Here is a 21723-nt window from a genome sequence, read left to right as displayed (position 1 = left end):
CAAGTGTGAAATCTAAAGCTATTGAACAGCTCCAGCACTTGAGAAGGGATGGAACAGATGACAGCTCTCATGCAATTCTAATTATTAAAATTCCCTCAAATAATCCACAGCAAGAGTTTCACTCTACCTCTTTAACTAACACCAAGGAAAAAAAAAATCTTCCAATTTGTAGTATTAACACTTCAAATCTACTGTTCAGTTAGTGTCACAGAGCAGCAATTACAAGAAATGATATAAGAAATTTGAAGCAAAATTGCATGAAGGAAGGTAGGAATCCATTTTTCCACACATGTGAAAACAGCATTCCTACCTCAGGTGAAGCTGCCTATTAGGACAGTAAAAGCAGTAATTCAGAGTTTAGATCACCATTTCCTTCAAGAAAAGGAATTATTTTGTTTGTAATGCAATATAGTTCACACGCCTCCTTGAGAACATTCTTCTGAAAATGTAAAAGCCTGGCCCACTCTCATCTGCAGATTAATAAAATTGAGGCAAAGAGATTTAGCAACTAACCATAAATCCATGGGAGAATTCCACAGCAGAAGTAATGGAAACACTACTTGAATTCTAGCCCTGAATTTTTACTATAAAATTAGCATTCTTTAATACATTACATATTTATTGTGATAGTTTTGACAAACTGGGAAAGGAGGTGGAAAAAGATTAGCAGGTTTTCAAAACAGCTTACTGCTAAGCATTACTAAAATGTACATGCTCACATCTCAGTTGAAGAAGCAGAGAGTCATATGAAAGTATCTGTAATAAATGATGTTTCTATCCATTATTTATATTTCTGCCAATATTTTCAAAAGGAAAAAAAAAAGTGTTATTTTGCTATCTTCTGTGGGCAGTCCTTGCCTTCCGCAGTCCTGAAAGGTGAAATGGAGGACACTAAGCAGTATGAGATAAAATTGAGGCAAAGTGTTTCTTTCTCTCGGACTTCCCTTAACAGCATTTCAGCACTCTTGCTCCATCACCTCCATCCTCAGGCACAGCCCTGGTCTCCCCTGTTGTCAACAACTACTGAAGCCAGCACCTATGGAACAAGTCTGGGGTCTTTGTGGATACCTATGAAAGTACAAAGTAAGCTCCACCAAATCCCACTGCTCACCAAACGAAGATACATCACTTTCAAAGAAAAAAAAAAAACCTAAACATTTTTAATAACTCACACGGGTGCTAGCAGAAGTGAGGCAAACAGGAAAGGAAAAAAAAAAAAAAAAAGACTCCTAGAAAGATCCCTACTGTTAATCTCCACAATGCAAGAACCATGAAAAGCCAGCTTCTAGGTGTCATCATTCAACAAAGCAACACCAAGTATGCTAGTAAAAAAGAAAATAAACAACAAACAAAAAAAAAACCCTGAGCTCTGTTTTGTTGATAAACTCAGATGCAAGAGACCCAGTCAACACTCGATTAACTTTCAAAGCAGTACAAATTAGTTATCTGGAGACTGCTCAGGTGTGCTGATATGTTAAGCCTGGCAAAGCCTACCTCTATACATCAAGTGTAAGCTTTCACATTCAGATTTTTGACCTTGTTGTTACTGATTCTGCACAGTTTCTGTCTTCATTGTTCCCCAAATAGCCTCAGCAGGATGCAAAGTAGGCCCAAAATGAGACTACAACATGCAATAAGCTTCAGGGGAAGCAAAACAAATGCAGTTACTGTAAAGCTGTGATTTGTTATGTTTCAGGGCAGGATCTGAATGAGAGCACTGATATTCTTAATACAGCTTATATCTACTAACACAGATTCAGAAAAAAATCCATCCAATCCCATCCACTAGCTGGACAACACAACCAACCACTGATGCCATTAGTATTCACAAGCTCTCAGTGTGAGGTCTTCATTTGTGTCGCAAGTCAAGTAAGCAGGTTGGAAGACTGGCCTGGATGAACAGGTATCCTGCAATCTGGGCAGAAAGAAAATATACAACCTCTGGAAGCAACATCTGACTTCATGGGGAGCTTGCTGCAGCTCATATCTGCAGTGAGAAAACAAGAAAAGCTAAGGCTCCACTTGAGTTGATTGCAACCAGGGTGGTGTCTGACAACAAAGAAGTCTTTTTAAAGTATGTCAACATGCAGAAGGAGGAAAAGGAAAACACAGGACTGATACGTGAAGCAGGAGGTCACCTAATAACTAAGGACAAGGAAAGATAGAGGCATTTAATGACTTTTTAAAATCTTAATATTTAATAGTAATCACAGATCTTATGGTGCCTTGTCCACAGTGTTTGAGGACCACAGCTTGGGGAGCGGTGACTTTTGATCTGTGGTCACCAAAATGGAAAGGGAACAGCTGTTACCAGCTCTATGTTCCTAAGTCCATGGAGACTACTGAGATTCAGCCCAGAGCATTGAAGGAGTCTTTAGATATTATAGCTTGACCTCTCCAACACTTTACCAAAAGCTGTGGGATGCTGAGGAGGTTCCTGCTGACTAGAAGCTAGCCAACATTACCCCCACTACAAAAAAGGCATGAGCAAAGGCTCAGGAAACTAAAGACCTCTCATTCTAACCTCAGTACCTGGAAAAGTTATGGAGAACATTGTCCTGTGAGGTACTGAAAGGCATTTAAGGAAAAAAGCTATTACCAGGTATAGTCAACACAGGTTAATCACAAGGAGATCAAATAACTAAGGCTGGACTTATAATATTAGGTAACCCACTTGGTGTACAAAGGGAAGTCAGCAGAAGTAATCTTCCTGGATTTTAGTAAGGCCGTTGATACCATCCCTCTCAGCACCTTTCTTGACAAGTTGTCCAACTGTGAGATGACGAGACACACCACTAGGCTAGGTTATGAGCCGGTTCAATGGCAGAGCTCAAAGGGTTATAGAACACGGGGCTACATCTGGCTGACAGCCAGTCACCATCAGTGTTCCCCAAGGATCAACTCTAGGTCCAGTCCTGTTCAACATGTTTATCGATGATCTGGACGCAGGAGTGGAATGCATCCTTAGCAAGTCTGCTGTTGACAGTAAACTGGAAAGTGCTTTTGGCAGCCTGGACGGACGTGGGTCTAGATACATTGCTCACAAAGTTCAACAAAGGTAAGTGCCACATGCTGGTCACAGGCACACGTGGGAGGAGAGTGGCTGAGGAGCAGCCCAGCAAGAAAGGACCTGGGGGTCTTGGTGACAGCAGCTCAGCATCAGCCAGCAGTGTGTCCTCAGCACAGCCAGCTGGTCAAAGGAGGTGATGTTCCTGCTATATCAGTGTTGGTGCGGCCTCACATCGAGTATCGTGTGCAGTTTTGGACTCCACAACACAAAAATGACATTAAGGTCCATGCAGATATTGAAAGGAGGCATCAAAGCTGGTAACAGAGCTGAAGGCATGTTCTGTGAGGAGAGGCTGAGAGCATTGGGAAGAGGAGGCCTAGAGGTACTTCACTGCAGTGCCCTGATGAAGGGAAGCAGAGGGATGTGCCGAGTTCTGCTCCTAGGAACTGACAGCAGCAGGGGAATGGCACAGAGCTGCCAGGGAAGGGTCAGACTGGACATTAGAAAGTTTTCTTTACCATGAGGGTGGTTAAACACTGGAAGAGGCTTCCTAGAGAGGCAGCTGATGCCCTGTGCCTGGCAGTGTTTATGGGGTATTTGTACAAAGCCCTCAGTAACATGCTCTAACTTCTGGTTAGCCCTGAGATGGTCAGGAGTTGGACGTGGTAGTCTCTGAAGGTTCCCTCCAGTTGAACTGTTCTATTCTAAGAGCAAATAAAAAAAAATTCCATGTAACAGGAAAAAAATATATGTGCCTGGAGCACTCACAGTTTGAAAGAGAATTACAGTTACCTCATAAGCGTGTTAAGATGGTGACAAAACCAGTCTTACAATAAGGTCACACCTTTGGGAGAGGTAAAACCTTTATTTTTAAGTAAGTGATTTCTGCCCTGTAGCAGCACCATCCAGGCCCTGCTGCATGATGCCAAGAAACATTAATACCAAATAAAAAAAAAAGCTTAACAAGCGAGAGAATATGGCAAATCAGATTTTAGCCTGAAGCACTGAGGAGTTCTTTATCTACAGTTCTGAAGACAGCATATATCTGCTTACTGTATGCCTAACTACTGTGACCTGCTCAGAGAAAGAAGCCGGCTGCATTGAGAGTAAAATGAAATCTCCAGTAGTATGAGACTGCAAATTCAGCATGTTTCTATCTATAATGAAACTTAAGGATTATTGTGCTTATCTGATTTTTTTTTGCTACTTTAAACAATGTAGTCTTTTCAAAGATCTTACTGTAGGTCTCTTTAAAGTCATTTCAGTGCTTCCTTTGTAGAGCAGTACTGAAGTTTACAATGATGTTGCACAATTGTGTACAACTCAGCTGAAAACCCAGTACAGTTATCTTGACGTCATTTCATTATCAGCAACAGAGAGACATATTTCTGGCAGCTAGGTTGGAAAAAATCTGCAGAAACTATTGAGATCATGTCTGAAATTTAAGTAAACCAAAAACCAAGAAATCATTGAACAGACAAACAAGACATTCCTTTACCTCCACTTGGGCCTATCCTTCTCTTATTGCTGTAGACAGCTATAGGAGATATTTAACATTATAGCCTGATTAGTGCAAGGAAAAAAGATTGCTTTCACTGACAACAAAAGCACAAAACAGGGAGAAAAGCAATGAGGTGGCACATAGTGTGGAGGGGGAAAGACAGAGAGGAAGGGAAGGAAGAGGGGGCAAGGATAAAAGCTACAGTGTTTCATTGTTGGTTTTTTTTTCCCTGATTACAACATCATCTTTCCTTGTTCACCTGAACTCTCTCCTGCAAGATGCAACGAGCAGATTGTTGCTACACCTCGATCTGTCAGAGATCAAACTTCATAAGACTGGAAGAAGAGAGGAGGATCAGGGAACTATGGGAAATGATCTTTCTGCAGATGCGTTTCACATCTAAATGATATACAGTTCTTCACAATTAAATCAATCTTTGCAGGTGAACCTACTTATCTCCCACATGGTTTTTCCCCACATACTCGTCTTCATTCTTTCATGGAAGTGGTTTTGCTTATAAGAAGATGAGTTAGCTAAGTAACTGGCATTTATATATAATGACTAAATGGCAAAATAAATTGATACAGAAACAGCAAACCAAAACTGCTCTGACAGTCTCCAGTCACCTGTCTTCTATGTCAATCATAAGCTTCAGATAAAACCAGCTACTTCTTAGGCATAGTAATAGTTCTCTATTATCCAACTGAGTAGAATAAAAATAACAATCTATAGCAGTTAAGTATACAAGCATAACATGTTTGGCCCAGAAAAACAGTAGATAGAAAAACACGCAAAAGATATTGGACTTTAAAAAGTCTTTTCAAAGTATATAAAAAGCAGAAGTTACATGGATGATCAAATTTCAGAAAAAATGCAGAAGGTAACACTAGAGCAACAAGATCAACTGTTCTTTTTGCTTTTGTGTTCACCCAAGGAAGCTCACATCAGTTCCTTTACTAGAACCCTTCTTCACAAAGATTTCAAAGAAGCTCATGACACGAAGTACCAGTAGCTGAGGTCAGGAATCACAGACGAAACAAAGAGCAGAGCTGGCTGGGCAGACAGCCCATTGAAGTTTAGGGATAAAAAGCGGTACGTTCACCTACTGATAGTGCTATGAAGTTTGTCTTCAAAATTGCCTCAGGTCCAGAGACATAAAGATACCTAACATGATGCCAATCCTCCAGCCAGGAAAGTATGGACAAGACACCTGATGTGTGTACTGGACAAGTTGTTAAAAACTACCGTGCAGGAACAGAGGCAGTGAACACAAATATAAACACAATGTACTAAAGGAGAAGCGAAGACAGCTTTTGTAAAGTCACATCACTGTAAATCCATTAGAATATTGTTATTATTAAGTAATCAGTAGGCAATCAGATGATTGAAAGTCAGTTGATGCAGTCTGTGGATTTGCATTTGACAAGATCTCATACCACAGACTCTTAACTAACAAATTTAACTAACAGTGGATAGAAGAGAAGGCCCTCATGGCTCTTTCTAAAGAATTTATTGGAAAATACTAAGCAGCGATCAGGAACAAATGGACATATCCAAAGTCAAGAGCTTTCTAGAGAAATCCTGATGAGATTCCTGCTTGGGCTTGTGCATTTTATCCATATATGATCTACAGCAAGAGAGAAGCATGCAATGGCAACAAATGTAAAATAGTTCTTTGAGTACAGATCTTGCAAAACGGAGCTGATGCCCAACAGGTGAGGAAGTAAAAGATGAAATTCAGTTTCAAGCAATTAAAATTAATTCAGCTTCTGCAAATAGTGAAGCATCACAAAGCATTACATAAGAAACATCTTGGAATTATTATTTCTGTGGCAGTATTAATTCATTGCTCAGTAGTGCTCCAGAATCTCAAATGCAACCTTATGAATAATTGTAAAAGGAACAGAAAACAAAACAGAAACAATGCCTCTAAGTCTTAGCCATCCTCTGCACTTCTAGTTCTAGTAGCTCAAAATGGCATAGTTGAAATGAAAACAGTACAGAAGAACAAAGGTGATCAGAAGAATTAAACTCATCCTAGAGTAAGGTACAAGAAAACAGATCAGGATTTTATAAGTTTGCAGTACAAACAGTTTGGGGGGACACAAACAAACAAACAAAAAAAAAAAACCACCATGACTGCTATATAGAAGTTAGGGAGTAAATTGCATTAAAATGCTCCCTAATTTTCAGATCATCTCCATTACCGCACTTTCTCTCAGACATTAAAAATATAAGTCTCATGGCAGGAAGCTGTTGTCACGAGTATGGATAAAACTTAAAGCATTATTTATCACCTTCATACTCAGATTACAGAATATTGTTTTTGCTTGGTAATTAAAATTTGTTTTGTTTTCAGTTCTTTTTGTTTGTGTACCATGTTTAAATGCCTCCTAGAAAAAAAAAAGGAGTTATAAAATAAACAAAAATATTTTCCACTATATCCACTCTGAAATCTAAGCCATATTCAGTCAATTATTTTCACTTTCTACTATGGTAATTGAACACAGAAACACTAAAATAATTGGCAGGAAAAAAGTCAGGGCCAGAATGATACCGTAATACTTCAAGTGAATTCCTACAATATATTATCTGCCATGCTTTCTTCCTTAACAGAAGTAGTCAATGTTAATGTGACTTAATGAAGAATCCTGACAACTTCATCATATTTCTGAATTGAAATGACCTGATTACACTCTCCTTGAAGCTACTATTTACATTTTAAAAAAGGACTATCATTACAGTTCTTTAATGGCTCAAAAGCAATCAAATAACTCTGAAAAACAACCTGAGAGCAAAAAATATTACACCTAGCTATGTAAATTTGACAAATGCATATAACGTGCTCATGAAGCAAATTTTAAATTTTAAAGAACAAACTTCCTGCTCCTAACAGGGAAAAAAAGGAACACAACTGCAGCCTTAGACACACTTTTAGAACTGCAAATAACCAAATCCCTAGCCTTCACCTCCCTGCCACACAGTTCTACCATGTCTCCAAAATTCTACAGTTTTAACTAAACATCTGCAACAACCTCACCTTGGGTTTTATCAGTGCCTAAAGCATTATTGCTCTTCATAATAAAAGCAATAGAATCCAGAGTTCTTAGAGTAGGTCTTTCACCTTTCACCAGATTCCAGCATACTCAAGAATTGTGCTCAGGTTAGTATCTGAACAATTGGAATATTGAACAATCAAACTTATTATTATACTACTCTTTGATGTCCGTTAAACACTAATTAGGCAAGAGAAGTGCTGTACATAATGTCTCAAAACACTTTCCAGCACTGAAACTGGAGTAGACTAAATAATTTCATAATGCTTCTTCTCAGAAGATGCAATTGGAGTCAGCAATTTAAATGGTCACAAAAGTATCTTAAAAAAAAAAAAACAAAAACATACATCACCTATTTACACAATCCCTTTTGTACATCCCTTTTTGTATATATATCCCTTTTATTTCTCCCCAGTTGACATAAACTAACTTATCATAAAAACAGACTTTATTCACGACTCCTCAAGACAAAGCCAGCCTTCTGAAGAAGCTGAGGCATGCAGCTCTGCACTATTTTGATCAAATGTATACTTTCTTCCTCCTCACTTCCCCCTCCCTTCTCACCGCGGATTTGTACCTGCACATCTTTGATCTGCCAGCACTGCTACACACATCATTGCTCCTTGGCTGAAATCTGGAGCATGGGCTAAACTAAATTACAGTTACTGTGACCTATTGGCCACGACTGCAGACAGCAATTACGGACAGGCAGGTGAGGGCAAGGTCTCAGAGGAAACAAGCAGCTAGGAAAGGAACTCTTTATCACCTAGATGTTCCATATACTCTTGACCCATTGGCAAAGGATTGAGAAAAATAACAGAGGAAAAAGTAGGGGGAATGACTGATTTCTTGCCTCGTTGCTTCTATTCCTTTTGTACTTCAGTGGGAGCTGGAACCAGTCTGCTTGTTCCTTACCTAACACCAGCTGTGAAAATGTTTGCCATTAGAACAACTTATTCTGGTGAACCGTATTGAAGCACTGAACTAAAATATGGCCCCCTCTATAAAAATCTTAATTTCTGTCAAATGTGAAGAGAGAAAAGGTAGCAGAGCCCAAATAGTTTGACAGAAAAATCTTGCATTACAGAAAGAACAAGAGTAGAAGAGCAATTACCTTCAGGATATTCCTCTTTATTTAATCTCCCATTTTTCCAGGGTAGGTGGCTGAATATTACAAAGCAAGGTTGCCACAAGTTAAATGGACTCTATTACCAAACATACTCATAACCATAAATTAAAAAATGAGGATGATACATTCAGAATAGGCAGCTTTGAGACAGAATTCGAGAGTATGAAACAAAAACACAGTTTAAACCTATATTCTTAGGTTAGCTTAATATAAAGTGCTGCTGCAGAGGATATACTGATGCCATTAAAAAGCATCGTTTAACTATTGTAATACCAACAGCAAACCTAGCTTAAGTCCAAGATTCTACACAAGCATAAAATAAAATAAAATAAAAAATTACCAGAAGCCCTTCTCACAGTAAAATATTAACTAAAGTACTTCCAGAGTTGCTACAAACACAGAAACTTGCTTCCCAGAAAATATCCTATTTGCTTTAAACTACATAAAGAAAATTTAAAAATATTTCGCCCTGCTCATCTACTCACAAATAAAATCTCCATTCTTATCTGCATACAGCCAGCTGGTTTTTAAAATTCTGCTGTAATTGAGAGAAAAACAATTAAGCAATATTATTAACCATCTTACCATTGTTCCCTGGTGGTTGTAATGCATCTCCTGTCAAGCTACACCATCCAACTGGGAAAATATCACGAGAATCACATCTGCACCAATAGTCAAATGCTCCTCTCCAGCCATCAAAAGTAACAAAAACTTCATCTCCTTTAACATCTCCAATGGTTGCTGGGCAAATCAAGTATGGGTTCTTTCTATCTATAGCTTCAAGTTTCATTCCAACTTTAAAGCAGTTTGTCGCAGGTTTGGGTGGTTCCTACAAAAGTAAGATTGGTAGAATATTTGTGTTCATGTGATCCCTTAAAAACAGAAGTCAGAAAACCTCTATTTTTTCTTCAACATTCTTATTTCTTAGTACTATCAAAAAGTTACAACGGATATTCAAAGAAACTCACTGATGTGTCATATTTGCTTTTTCTCTCGTGTACCATAAAAATCCAGATTCTGTTCCCACAAACACAGTTGGGATAATTAGCAAAATTCCCCATAACAGCAAGGCTGTGCTGAAAGTATTTACATAAGCAATAGGTTGCACCCAATACATTATGCCTGGGCAGCAGGACAGCAAAGGCACTAACGTGAAATTATCACATGCTAATAAAGAAGAGAAGGTTTGCAGGGAATGGGCATTTCTGGGGACTGATAAATGTCTGGTAAAAGCTTCATCTCTCAATTAGTCCATGAAAAATTCATTAGCATTGGACATTATTTATAGGCCTCTATTAACTAAGCCTGCCTCAAACCAATTCCAAGTGGACAAAAGAGAAACAAAAAATCAAGTCAACAAGAAAAAAAGCAAGCAAAAATGTACCCTCAGTGCAAAGGTGGTGACACAAGGGAGCTTGAATTACCACCTCAACCTTAGCAACATCAGCCTCCAAAAAAGAATCATCTCAGTCATGCTGATAGGCTACCACAGAGAAGTTTGATTCAACACACCTCAGAAAACTACATGAAGTTAATGTAAGTAACATGGCAGGTCTGAAAAGAACTCTCTCTTACTGACATACATTTAAATATCATTCTCAGTATCAGAAATGAAGCCATTCTCTTTGACAACACCATAACAAAAAAATGAATATGTCATTTTAATATTACTATTGTTTTATGTATACTTTTTCACGTTTCAGTGCAGTTTACTTGATAGTTAAAAAAAAAAACAAGCAGAACAGCTTTTTCTACTGTCAACAACTTTCTCATTAGATTTTAAATGATGAGTAATGCATCCAATTAAGACATTTAACAAAATGTTTCCAAGCACTCTTTTATTCCAATGATTCCTTTTCTAAGAAAAAATTTACCCTTATGCATAATCACAACATGAATACAATGCTTTTAAGAAACGTGAGACAAGGCATCATGTTTTCAATCCATGACACAAAGTGTGCTAATGTTCTTCTAAATAACACAGTGAACTTTAAAAGTCTCAACTCAGAAAAGGAGATACCCATCCAATGGACTAGAAGCAGACCACTTTTCTAGTTTTGTACCCTGCCAATCCATTTCAAAGTAGTTTTAAATAACAGTTGCCTTCTTGTGCTGCAGCCAATAGGCAGTATCTTGGCATTCTCACTAAAAAAATGCAACCAGAGACCAACGGAGATAAGCACGTATACTAGCAGTCCTTTTCTCCTTACCTTCTTAAAGAATGCCGCAGGTGCCATTTCAGCTCCATTCAGAGTTCTTAAGAGAAACATTGGCCAAGAAGATGCGTTCATCTGGAATCCTAAGTAACAAATAAATAACTTGTGTATAACATCCCTACATTCAGTTTGTAAAATACAAGAGGAAAAAGATATAAAATTGGCTTTACTACTGCCTGACTCCCTCTACTTCAGACTTGGACAAAATAGAAGTAACCAAGAAGGCCCAAATAGAGGAGCTGTTGGTACAGAAATCTGTGCGCTGCATTCCCATTTTGAGTGGTTTGCTTACAGAATCAGTCATTGTTAGTTTGTGATTTGATAGATAAACGTTTAAGACTGTCCAACATATGATTTCTAGCACAGGAGATGACCAGGTCATCCCACACAGTCCCTGCCTCAGTGGAACTTCCCAAGCAGAATGAACTCAGGAATAACTCAGCTTACTTTACAGGGGCACTTCTCATTCTCAAATGACTTCCTCAGCTCCAGATTCCTTCATTTACTGAAGAGAGACTTATTTTCAAGGCTGTTTTAAATCTTCCATCAGATCAGATAAGAAAATGACTAATTGGTTTCTTCTCCCCCAACCATTAAAATAAATAAATATTCTTAACAAAGAACACCTAACAGTGAAGAAGAAACATATAATGGCTGTAATAGATGTATATATCATATTGAAAAATGTAAACTAGATGTTTCTACTCCAGCATCCTTCATTAAACAAGTGAATAAGAAGTACAAACAGTAATCAGATTTGTTCAGCTGAACTACTTGATGCGAGCAGAACAAAGGTTTGGCTGAAAATATTCTGATTCCAGATAATCTTCCTTCACAATCAATTACTTTCCAAGTTAAAAAAAAAAAAAAGAAGCATAAAGCAAAACCAAAAATATCCCCTTTACACTGTTTTACTCCATCTTTTACAGTTACATGCCAGGCACAGTTTTACAGGCAAATAGAAATAATAGAGAATTGGAAATTTCTCCATAAAGCAATTACTACCAGAATCTGCCAGGAACTGATGAGCTCCCTCACAACTGAACCATGGAGAGTCTCTTGGAAGAATGCCACTAGAAAGGTGGAATGTATTCGCAATTCTTGATCAGTTAAATCATTAAGTAATCTAAAATTGAATTACGTGGATTGTATTTTTTAATTGTACTTCAAATTACAGCTTTAAGCTATCTTTAGCCAAACAAAAGTTTATGCGCTGGAACTACCTACGCAACACCTAAATTAATAAAAAGCTCACAACTGAGAAATGGTGTCATAATTTGAAGACTACTGAGCTGATTATCAGTCTTGGTTTCATACCAGAGTCTTTACACAGTCTAAACACGTATGATTACTGAAATACAATATTCCTAACCAGCTAGCACAAAAAAGACACATACACAAAGAAAGAGGAATGACAACTAAACAACAGTTTCAATTAACTTCACTTGGCCTATAAATTGTCCTGGTAAAAACACAGTAAATGTTACTTTATCATAATTTGCTGAGAACATTAAGTTCTCAAAACCATAAAAGATCACCTATGAAAAACAGAAGACAGAACAGGAACCCTTTCCTACATTAATCATTTTCTAAAAAACCTTATGTAACATACATAATTAAAGCTATGCAAAGATGAGGTAGGAGGGAGTATTTTAACTTGTTATTATGAGAGAAATAGAACATTAGTATCCAGAAGGTTCCCTACCACTCAGGAAAAAAATATAATAAAATCAGTTGCTTAAATGTCTAACAGGAGGTAATTATACACCCAATTAGCTCCCAGCTTTGCCCAGGAACAGGATGCTGTAAAGCTGCCAAGAAGGCTTTTTCAAAAATTTATCTAGGTATGCCAGAACGCTTCATTGCTGGAATCCAGCCTATCTCCAGAAAAATCTAAGACAGGAGGGAAAAATAATGGCATTTGCATTCTTTTCTGAATAACTGCAATTGTTCTGAGGGCAGGTAAACTTACATTCCTGGATACAGGGAAACATCTGCTTGTTTAGGGCTGCTCTGCAAGTAGCCTGAGCCAATAGAGTAAAAAACGGTATCCAAAGAGAAGGCATCAACCCTTCAACTGATGATCTCGGAAAGTTTCTCTTCTTAATGGCTCTACTGTCTTCATTACACAGAATCCAGAGCTGTTTAATTCATCAGGCCAGTTTAGAAACACAATTAAAAAAAAAAAAAAAAGCACTGTGGTCTTGAACAAAAGTTATACATCACACATACATACAGCTGAAAGAATAGATACTCTCTTTTCTTTCACAGCCCTTGTTCATGTTGGTATCACTGCATTCATTCTAGAAGGTTCTGCCAAGAACTTCAGAGAGGCTAAACAGTAATTTCTCAAAAACAAAATAAAAACAAATCAGAATCTTTTCCCTTCAGTATCAAGAAATGCAGATGTTTTCATTCAAACCCTCTATGTTCACAAGAAAAAGAGATTAAAAGAAAAAAAGCCTTTTTGAGCTGAAACTGTATCTATCTCAAATAATATTTTTGGTGGACTGGTGTCCTAGCTGCATTATCTTACGTTTACTTAAAGCAGCACAAAAGCACAAAAATATCTACCCTTGCAATCTACATGAAGCAACTTACTGGTTAAGTGAACTCCTGCTGTATCAGTTTGCCTGTCTGCAAACTAATCAAGTTTTGCACTGCAATGAAATTATACTTTTCACTTTACCTTTCTAACAGAAGATCTGAAATCTGTTAACAGATATGGTGGAAGAGTTTCCTCAGGTCAGTAAGAAAAAGCACAACAACCTTCCCAACCTCAACGATTCTATAATTCTATCAGAAGAAGTTGGAAAAATTTCTTCTCTGAAAGAGCGATGAGGCAGTGGCACAGGCTGCCCAGGGGAGGTGGTGGAGAAAAGGGTAGATGATACACTGAATGACATGATTTGGTGGTATGGTGGTGATGGGTCAATGACAGGACTAGGTAATCTTTAATTAAGATGAAAGTTGGTCATTATTTTTCCTGCTTTTGAAAAGCAGAAGTATGTTCAAACTAATAAGAAATATTATTTTATTTAAAGATTTCTGTACCCAGAAGTGTAAGCTCTACAAAACACAGTAGAAAAATGTAGATCTAAATATACAGATTAATCACAGCAGAGAAAAATGATGCCACAGTTATATTACTCACAGTAGTTGGTCAAAATTAATTTTGAGTATTCATTGTACAGCAAGGAATTCCTTTGTACAGCTCCCTGTTTAATAAACTTCTTCAGTTAGTTTTCACTAAGCTCAAGCACTACTTCTCAGTTTGAGGAGACGTACTGTTGTGGCTCATACCGCTCATGGAAGGCAAAAAAAAATCTGCAGACTATTTCTCAGTGTAGGACAGCTGAATCCTTGCTCATGAGCATTTGTTGTGCTCGCAAACCAGTCACAACAAATTGATCAAACATCCCCCTCTTGTGTCAGCTTGAGGAAATGAGAAACACATGCAGTTTGCCACAGCTCTGGAGTGCCTCTTTCCTGATGCAATATTGTTGTTACCTTTCCCAGATTGCAATTTGTTTGGAGCACCCAAGAAAACTGAGTGCTTGATTCAGGTTGTCCTGAACTGTATGCACTTTATGCAGTCCAGATGAGCACTTCACACTTGGCTTAACAGCAAGTGTCTTCTACTGGGCCACTCTACCTTACTGAAGAGGAAAAAAGGATAATCAGCCTTACCCAAAACTTAGTCCTTATTAAGTTCTACTAAAAGGGACATGGACAACAACAAGCAATAAAATATTGCATCCATACACACTCATATGGTAGGGTGTGTATATCAGTGAACAGTTTCAGAATGGGCACAAGACAGTATCTCACCATTACAAAAGCTGACAGACACTACAATTTAATACTAAGAGACTTCATTAAATAACTAAAGTCAAAAAGCAATTATTCTGCTCATTTATTTCAAAAGACTCTCCTCATCAAAAAAGAAGGAAAAAGTCACAATCCACTTACCCCAAATTAGTTCACTTACCTGTCCTTTAGAGTCAAATAATGCTTTGGTGACATGTTAGTACCACTGAATTTGCCAAGACAAAAACGAAACTCTGCTCCATAGACATTAGTTCAGAAGCTTTGTTTCTTACCAAGTGGAGGCTGCAGCATGCCCCCCTTCTTCTCACAGGTCCCGATGGGCTGTATGTCTGAGGAATCCACAAGCCTCCAAAAATCATTTTTGTTATCACTTCCGTCAAGTCGCAACCTTAGCCTGGCCCCAGTGATTCCAATTATCGTAGCTATGCAAACCGAGGTAACGTTGCGAGGATCACGAGCTTCCAGCTTCATACCAACTTTGAAATCATTTGTAGGTGGAATTCTGGACTACAGTAAGAGATAAAAGACTTTTTGTTATTGTTGTTTGCATTGCTAAACTGCCAGCTAGTTCAATATACAGCTTTCATTCATCCAGATATTTCATAGAAGTGGGTAAATATAAAGAAGCCTTTGAACTTTCAGCATTTAGCAGTAAATCAGAAAAGGAGATTGGATAACCTCCCAGCAGCATAATTTGATGCTTGCTTCTGCTACATAAACACAACTGATTTTTTAAAACATAGGCACAGCCAGGATGGGTAAGATGGGAATATTGCAAGAATATGAATACAAAGATGGAGGAGGAATGAATAATACTTGAAGCGAATGGGAAACAAAAACAAGAATATCAGGAAACATGACAACTCTTTAAAATAAATAAACAAATAAATACCAGAACAAACAATACTTATTAGTTTTTAATTCATAAGAAATACAGTAATATTTTGCAAATTGAAACAAAACTTGGACCCTCTTGCACTAAGCACTATGAAGGTTTCAGGCAAGAATGTTTTTTCACCAAAAAAAAATTTACAGTACAAAGAAAGAAACAGAAAAACGAATTAATGTTAAAAGCATTTTACAGAAAGGAAACAGACAGTCCTACAGTCACGTAAAACTGTGCAAAGATAGGAACTGCAGCTTGAGCTTATTCACAGAGAACTGAGTACATTCATACACACGCATACACACACACACACAATGAAATGCCAATTTAATTAACAGGCATCAGATTCTTGGAAAAAGATGCCAGCACAAGGAAGAGATGATGAATGCAATTTGGTCTTTCAGCTGAATTTTTTTGTTACACATTAGAAGTTAAAAAAGCAGAATATTCTTTAGTGAGTTATTATAAGGAACACAGAAAAGTTCACATAACAACAAGCACTGGCAGAGATCAGCTGGATCACAGTCCGAATGCTTGCCTAATGGAACCCTGTAGGCAATAACATCACCTTACAACGATCACAATCTTCTATCAAGACTAACTGATATTATATGACTCACCTTGGCTCTAGCGAGATTCTAGAACAATCTTTCTACTTCCCTTAAGATATCTCCTCACTTTCAGCCCGAATTTATTTGTAGAAACTTTTACCAATACTGTACTTCCAGTTCCGTCAACATCTTTGAAAATATGAAAAAAACCTGCAGTGTATTTCCATGTGGCAACCTGATCCCTTCTGATCAATCTTTCCTCAAGTTAAACAAGCCAAACACTGAGGTTTCTCATAGGACAGGAACACTTCTCCTGGAAGCCTGCCTCTGTACCTCAGATAGGTCAAAGCTACTCCCAAATGCAGATACCAAAAATGGCAGCTTTCCACTTGCCATTTTACCCCTGTAGCTAACATAACCTGAATCCTAACACAGGAGGCAGGCAGAAGGCTCACAAACACGGGCATTCACAAGATTCAGACATCCCTTGCCACACCCGTCCGGTCAGGCCAGGTAGGGAACTATACTGAATACACAGGGTGTACCTGTATGCCTGGGTACACAGAAAAGGGTTGAGGAATTCTGCTTCCTAAACAAGTATTAGTGATATTTTACCTCCACAGCACTTCATTTTTAAAAACGTATCTTTTCTATGGTGGGCAGTGTTCCAAGCAGATCCCAGATCAACAGCAGGAGCCCTGGAGGAGTCAGAGCCCAAAAACCAAGGAGACAAGCAATACTCAGTGAGCACTGAGGGCAGCATCTGCCAATGCTGCTTTTAGACAGCAGGCTGTCTGAAAGGGGAGACTGAGCATATTAAATTTAAAGGGCAATTCAATTTCAGGACATTGCTTGTCCAGCTGTTATTTTCTCCAACCATGAAAGACAACTGAAATTGAGAAATTAGGGAGTTTATTTTTTTGAAGGAAAGGTGAGCCTGTTTAAATAGCAACAACTCAAGGCACAGTTCTAAAAGGTAACTCCTCCATACTAGTTCTTATCATGTAGCAAAATAACAAAACCAGCTATTTAAGAGCCTTGCTTGAAGCTCTATTCTAACCCAAAGGGGCTGAGCTGTTTATATTTAAAATTTTCAGCTACTTGAAAAGTTTAGGGGTAAGAGAATGAAAAGAATGCTTCCAAATTTTAGGGAGTAATTAAAAACAACGGAGAGCAACAGATAAAATATTCTAAATTAAGATAAATTCTTTAATCAATTCTTATTAGCAGTCTATGCCTGTACCTTAACTAATGGTAGAGACTTTAATCTATTGCTCTCCCCTGGTCATTTTTAATTACTATAAAATGTAAATTTTGTAATATTCCCACAAGTCACAATTTCTGGATATAACTGTCAAATAAAGCTCTCTGCTTGTTTTTCGGCTGGCCACAGCAGCGTCTTCCTTTCATTACACAGAGTGATAACAACACATACAATTCATGTGTAATCCAACAGAAGTCAAATTAGTCCTACACGAATCTCAAGCACTTTAGTTTTAAAATCCTCAAACATTAATTAGCGAAAAGAGCTGGCTCTACAATAATTAACATTGCATATCACTTCCTACTTAAAGGTCAAATCCTAGAAGTGTAGTTTGAATATGCAAATTGTTTTGAAATTTGCTGTGTACAGACATGAAGGCTCTTTTTTCAACCCACACACTCCTAAAGTAAATCCAGGTCACTCAGATATATCTATCTTAGCCCATTATTTAAACATCTTTATTTGGGATGTTATTTTGTTGTATGGTTAAGGCTTCCCAAGCATCATTTGCAAAGAAGTCAACACGCAAAAGACACAAGGAAAGGCTTCTGAGCAGCTTTCTGCTACAGCTACATATCTCAAGAGTGTATGCTCTGGTCATCATGGTCTACAACATATGAATATGGCACTAACTTAGAATGATCAAGAAACAGACCACTGCCCTACTCCTACCCAACCAGGGCTTAGGATCTCTGCCTTGAGCTGGTAGCTACTATGAAAAACACACACTGAAAATGATAAATTATAGGTGATCCATCCAAAAAGAGCTATGGACTTTGCTATTCTTAGCCCTCTCTCATTGAAAGCAGCACGAGAGGAGTATTTTGTCCTTTATCCTCATCTCCTGAAGCGAAAGTTGAAATTCAAGACATAACATGAAGAAATACTACCATCTGTTCTCATGTTTCTCTGTTCTCTATTCCTGCAAATTACTTCAGATAAACAGCGTGATGATTCCTCTCCTCATATTGTTAGCCCAGGTCTTCAGATTATTCCTTTGTTGCTTTTTGCTTCTCACACATATTATAGTTCTACCAACCTGAACTACCCAATTCCTTCAGCACCTATCTACCCAATACATAGAAGGAGCACCTACTGAAACTCATCCTACATAATTTTTCACAGCTAAGTCAGAACTCCAACTTCGGAACGTACTGGACCCCAGCTGCTCCTACAGAGAAAAAAACGCCTTCAGTGGTTGATTCATCCTCCAAAGAGCTGAATAAATGAAGATCATTAGCTCAAACAAGATGGTAGACTTAAACTGCATCTGTAAATACATATAAAACCATCAGGCAGGGGGAAATCAGACTTGTAGAGCACGATGTAAAGTAGCACACTAAGTACCCTTTGTACAAACTCCTTAATATCTCTCACTGAATGACAAATAATACTAAATTCTAGTAACTTGAGACTGTAGTTACACATGCATACTCATCAGTGACCTCAATCTTCTTAATTCCTATCTTTGAAATGCTTAACTTTAGTTACTCTCCATCTTTTGACATAGCAGAAGTACACTAAGTTCAGGGACAAATAGTTTTCCTTATTATAGATCCAATATTTCCTTTATATTCTACCACAGAATGATTTCAGTTGAAGAAACCTTAAAGATAGAGAGTTCCAGCTCTCCTGCCAAGGACAGGAATACATGCCACTAAAATAGGTTGCCCAAAGCCCCACGCATCCTGGCCCTCAACACTTCCAGCAAGAGGGCATCAACACCTCCTCTGGGCAGCTTGTTCCAGTGTCTCACCACCCTCATAAGAAAGAGTTTCCTCCTTATATTCAGTTTAAATCTACTCTCTTTTAGTTTAAAACCATTGTCCATTCTGCCACTACAAGTCATGGTAAAAAGCCTTTCCTCAAAATTTTTTTAATGTATTCTTTAAACTCCAGTACCTGTTACCACTATCTATTTTTGAAGCCACCATGTTACTAGAGAACCATGATGTAGTTGCCATCACTGAAATCTGGTGGGCGTGACATTGATGACTACCAGCTGTTCAGGAGTTTTTCTGGTTGATCCACCTGTAGAAGCCATTTTGTTCTGTTCTGGGTCACAGCAACTCCCACTATCAGTAAGAGCTGGAGGATGGAGCATAGCCCTGCCAAAAAGGGCCTGAGATACTAAGGGATGGCAAGCTGGGCATGATCCAGAAATGTGCCCATGTAGACCAGAAAGCCACCCGTATCCTGGGCTGCATCAAAAGAAGTGTGGCCAGCAGGGTGAGGGAGGTGATTCTGGGCTGATGAGACCTCACCTGGAGTACTGCAACCTGATGTAGAGCCCTCAGTACAGGAGAGATGTGAACCTGTTTGAGTGTGTCCAGAGAGACACTGAGAGAGCTGGGGCTGTTCAGTCTGGAGAAGAGAAGTCTCTGAGGTAACCTTATAGCAACCTTTCAACATCTAAAGGGGGGCTGCAAGAAGGGGACAGACTTTTTAGCAAGGTCTGCTGTGTTAAAACAAGGGGAAGCAGTTTCAAGCTGAAACAGTGGAGATTTAGATTGGACATAAGGAAGTAAGGTTTTTTTTGTTTTGTTTTGTTTGTTTTTTTTTTTTTATGATAAAGGTATTGAAGCTCTGGAACAGGATGCCCAAACAGCAGGTAGATGCCCTGTCCCTGGAGACATTCAAGGTCAAGCTGGATGGGGCTCTGAGCACACTGATCTAGTTGTAGGTGTTCCTGTTCACTGCAGGAGAGTTGGACCAGATGACCCTTAAGGAACCTTTCCAACTCAAACAATTCTATGATTACACCTTGGTAAGAATCATCCCGATCTGAAAGAGTTAAAATGCAACATATTTCATGGAATCATAGAATGATTTTTCACTGAGAGGGTAGTGAGATGCTGGTACAGACTGCCCAGAGAGGTTGTGGGTACCCCATCACTGGATGCATTCAAGGTCAGGTTGGATGGGGCTCTGGGCAACCTGATCTAGTACATGATCTAGTGACTACAAACTCTGCCTTTGGAAGGGGGGATTGGAACTTGATGATTCATGGGATCCCTTCCAACACAATCCGTTCTATGATTTGAGTATTTGGGAGATTCAGAAAATAAGTGGTAAATAACTTTTCCAGCATGCACAAAGATATACATACATACATTTTGTACATCTAATACCTAGCCAGAATTGAAAGGACTCCCACAGTTACAGAATTGGTGGAAGGCTCCTTTCATTATCAACCAAACTTTAATTCTCACAGTAATCCTCTAATATTACTAAAAAAAAAAATTATTTTGAACTCCAATGAGACTGTTCTATCTCGTTCTCTTTTGAAGAAAAAGTGAGTCAAAAGATACAGCTTTAATGAAACCCTCAAAATCTGGCTTGAGGCAGAAACCAAAACCAGAAAATTTCAGTTGCTGATATCTACCAAAAGTTTAAGATACTGATAAACAGAGATCAAAAGAAGTCAAAGTCTGCAAGCAGTGCAAATGTAAAATTTGACATATAATCACCCTATAACATGTAAACATACACACATAGACTTGCAAAATAGTATTTAGCATACCTGTTTGAAACAATGTAGAGGGGCAGCTATTGATTCAGTCTCTTTCAGATAATCATCCCAACTAAACTGTTCTGGAAGACACAAGACAAAAAAAAAGGCCATATGGACAGTTTTGAAAGGGAACATAAATTAAGAGGTAAACTGGGGAAAGAGAGAGAGCAAAAAACCCACCCAAATATCTGTAGAATATTTTTGTTTCCCCAAGAACAGCATTGCAATAAAATGAAAACTTCATAAAATACACAGCCTTTGGAGAAGCTTTAATAGTCAACCAGGGAATCACACAACAGGAAAATACGTATACCCACAAGTTCTTCTTTTTGTGCTCCACATATAAAGATACAAGTCAGGATACCTAGAGTCAATTCTCTGCACATCCCTGTAAAAAATCACTTCAGTGCTTCTGCATCTTAGCTCCCCATCACTTGAGCAGTGGGAGGAACAGCAGCACTGGTACAGTAACTTCAAAGGACTAATTTAATAATACACAGTGAAAACCACAGACACTTAGCATCTACTGAAATGTACGTTAAGAATCAGTATCCCCAGTCCACTATAAATCAAAATAATTAGCATTACATTCCAACAGCACCTTTGTTTCTTTTCATGAGAAGTTTGATAAAGGTTCCTCTTTGTAAGGTAAATACTACAAGATAAAAACTACCATAGCACAACTAATGCTTTTGTCCATAAATCATCTAGACGATCTCTTTTGCTTATTTTTCTGTTTGGGCAGCTGGAATCTATCTGATGATC

General features: G+C 38.2%; 1 protein-coding gene across 1 annotated transcript in view; it reads right to left on the bottom strand.

Moving 5' to 3' along the window:
• Positions 1-21085, bottom strand: part of SCML2 (Scm polycomb group protein like 2) — a 48285-nt gene extending 27200 nt beyond the window's left edge. The window contains 4 exon segments of the mRNA XM_031557215.1: positions 9282-9525; positions 10907-10995; positions 15016-15250; positions 20968-21085. Coding sequence (XP_031413075.1) covers positions 9282-9525; positions 10907-10995; positions 15016-15250; positions 20968-21069 — 670 coding nt within the window. The 5' untranslated portion in view covers positions 21070-21085.
• Positions 21086-21723: the final 638 nt, after the last annotated feature.

Source organism: Meleagris gallopavo, chromosome 1 (assembly GCF_000146605.3).
Source record: "Meleagris gallopavo isolate NT-WF06-2002-E0010 breed Aviagen turkey brand Nicholas breeding stock chromosome 1, Turkey_5.1, whole genome shotgun sequence".
NCBI classification, from domain to species: Eukaryota; Metazoa; Chordata; class Aves; order Galliformes; family Phasianidae; genus Meleagris; species Meleagris gallopavo.
Note: the sequence above shows the minus strand (reverse complement) of the source record. Positions and strands in the feature narration are given on the sequence as shown.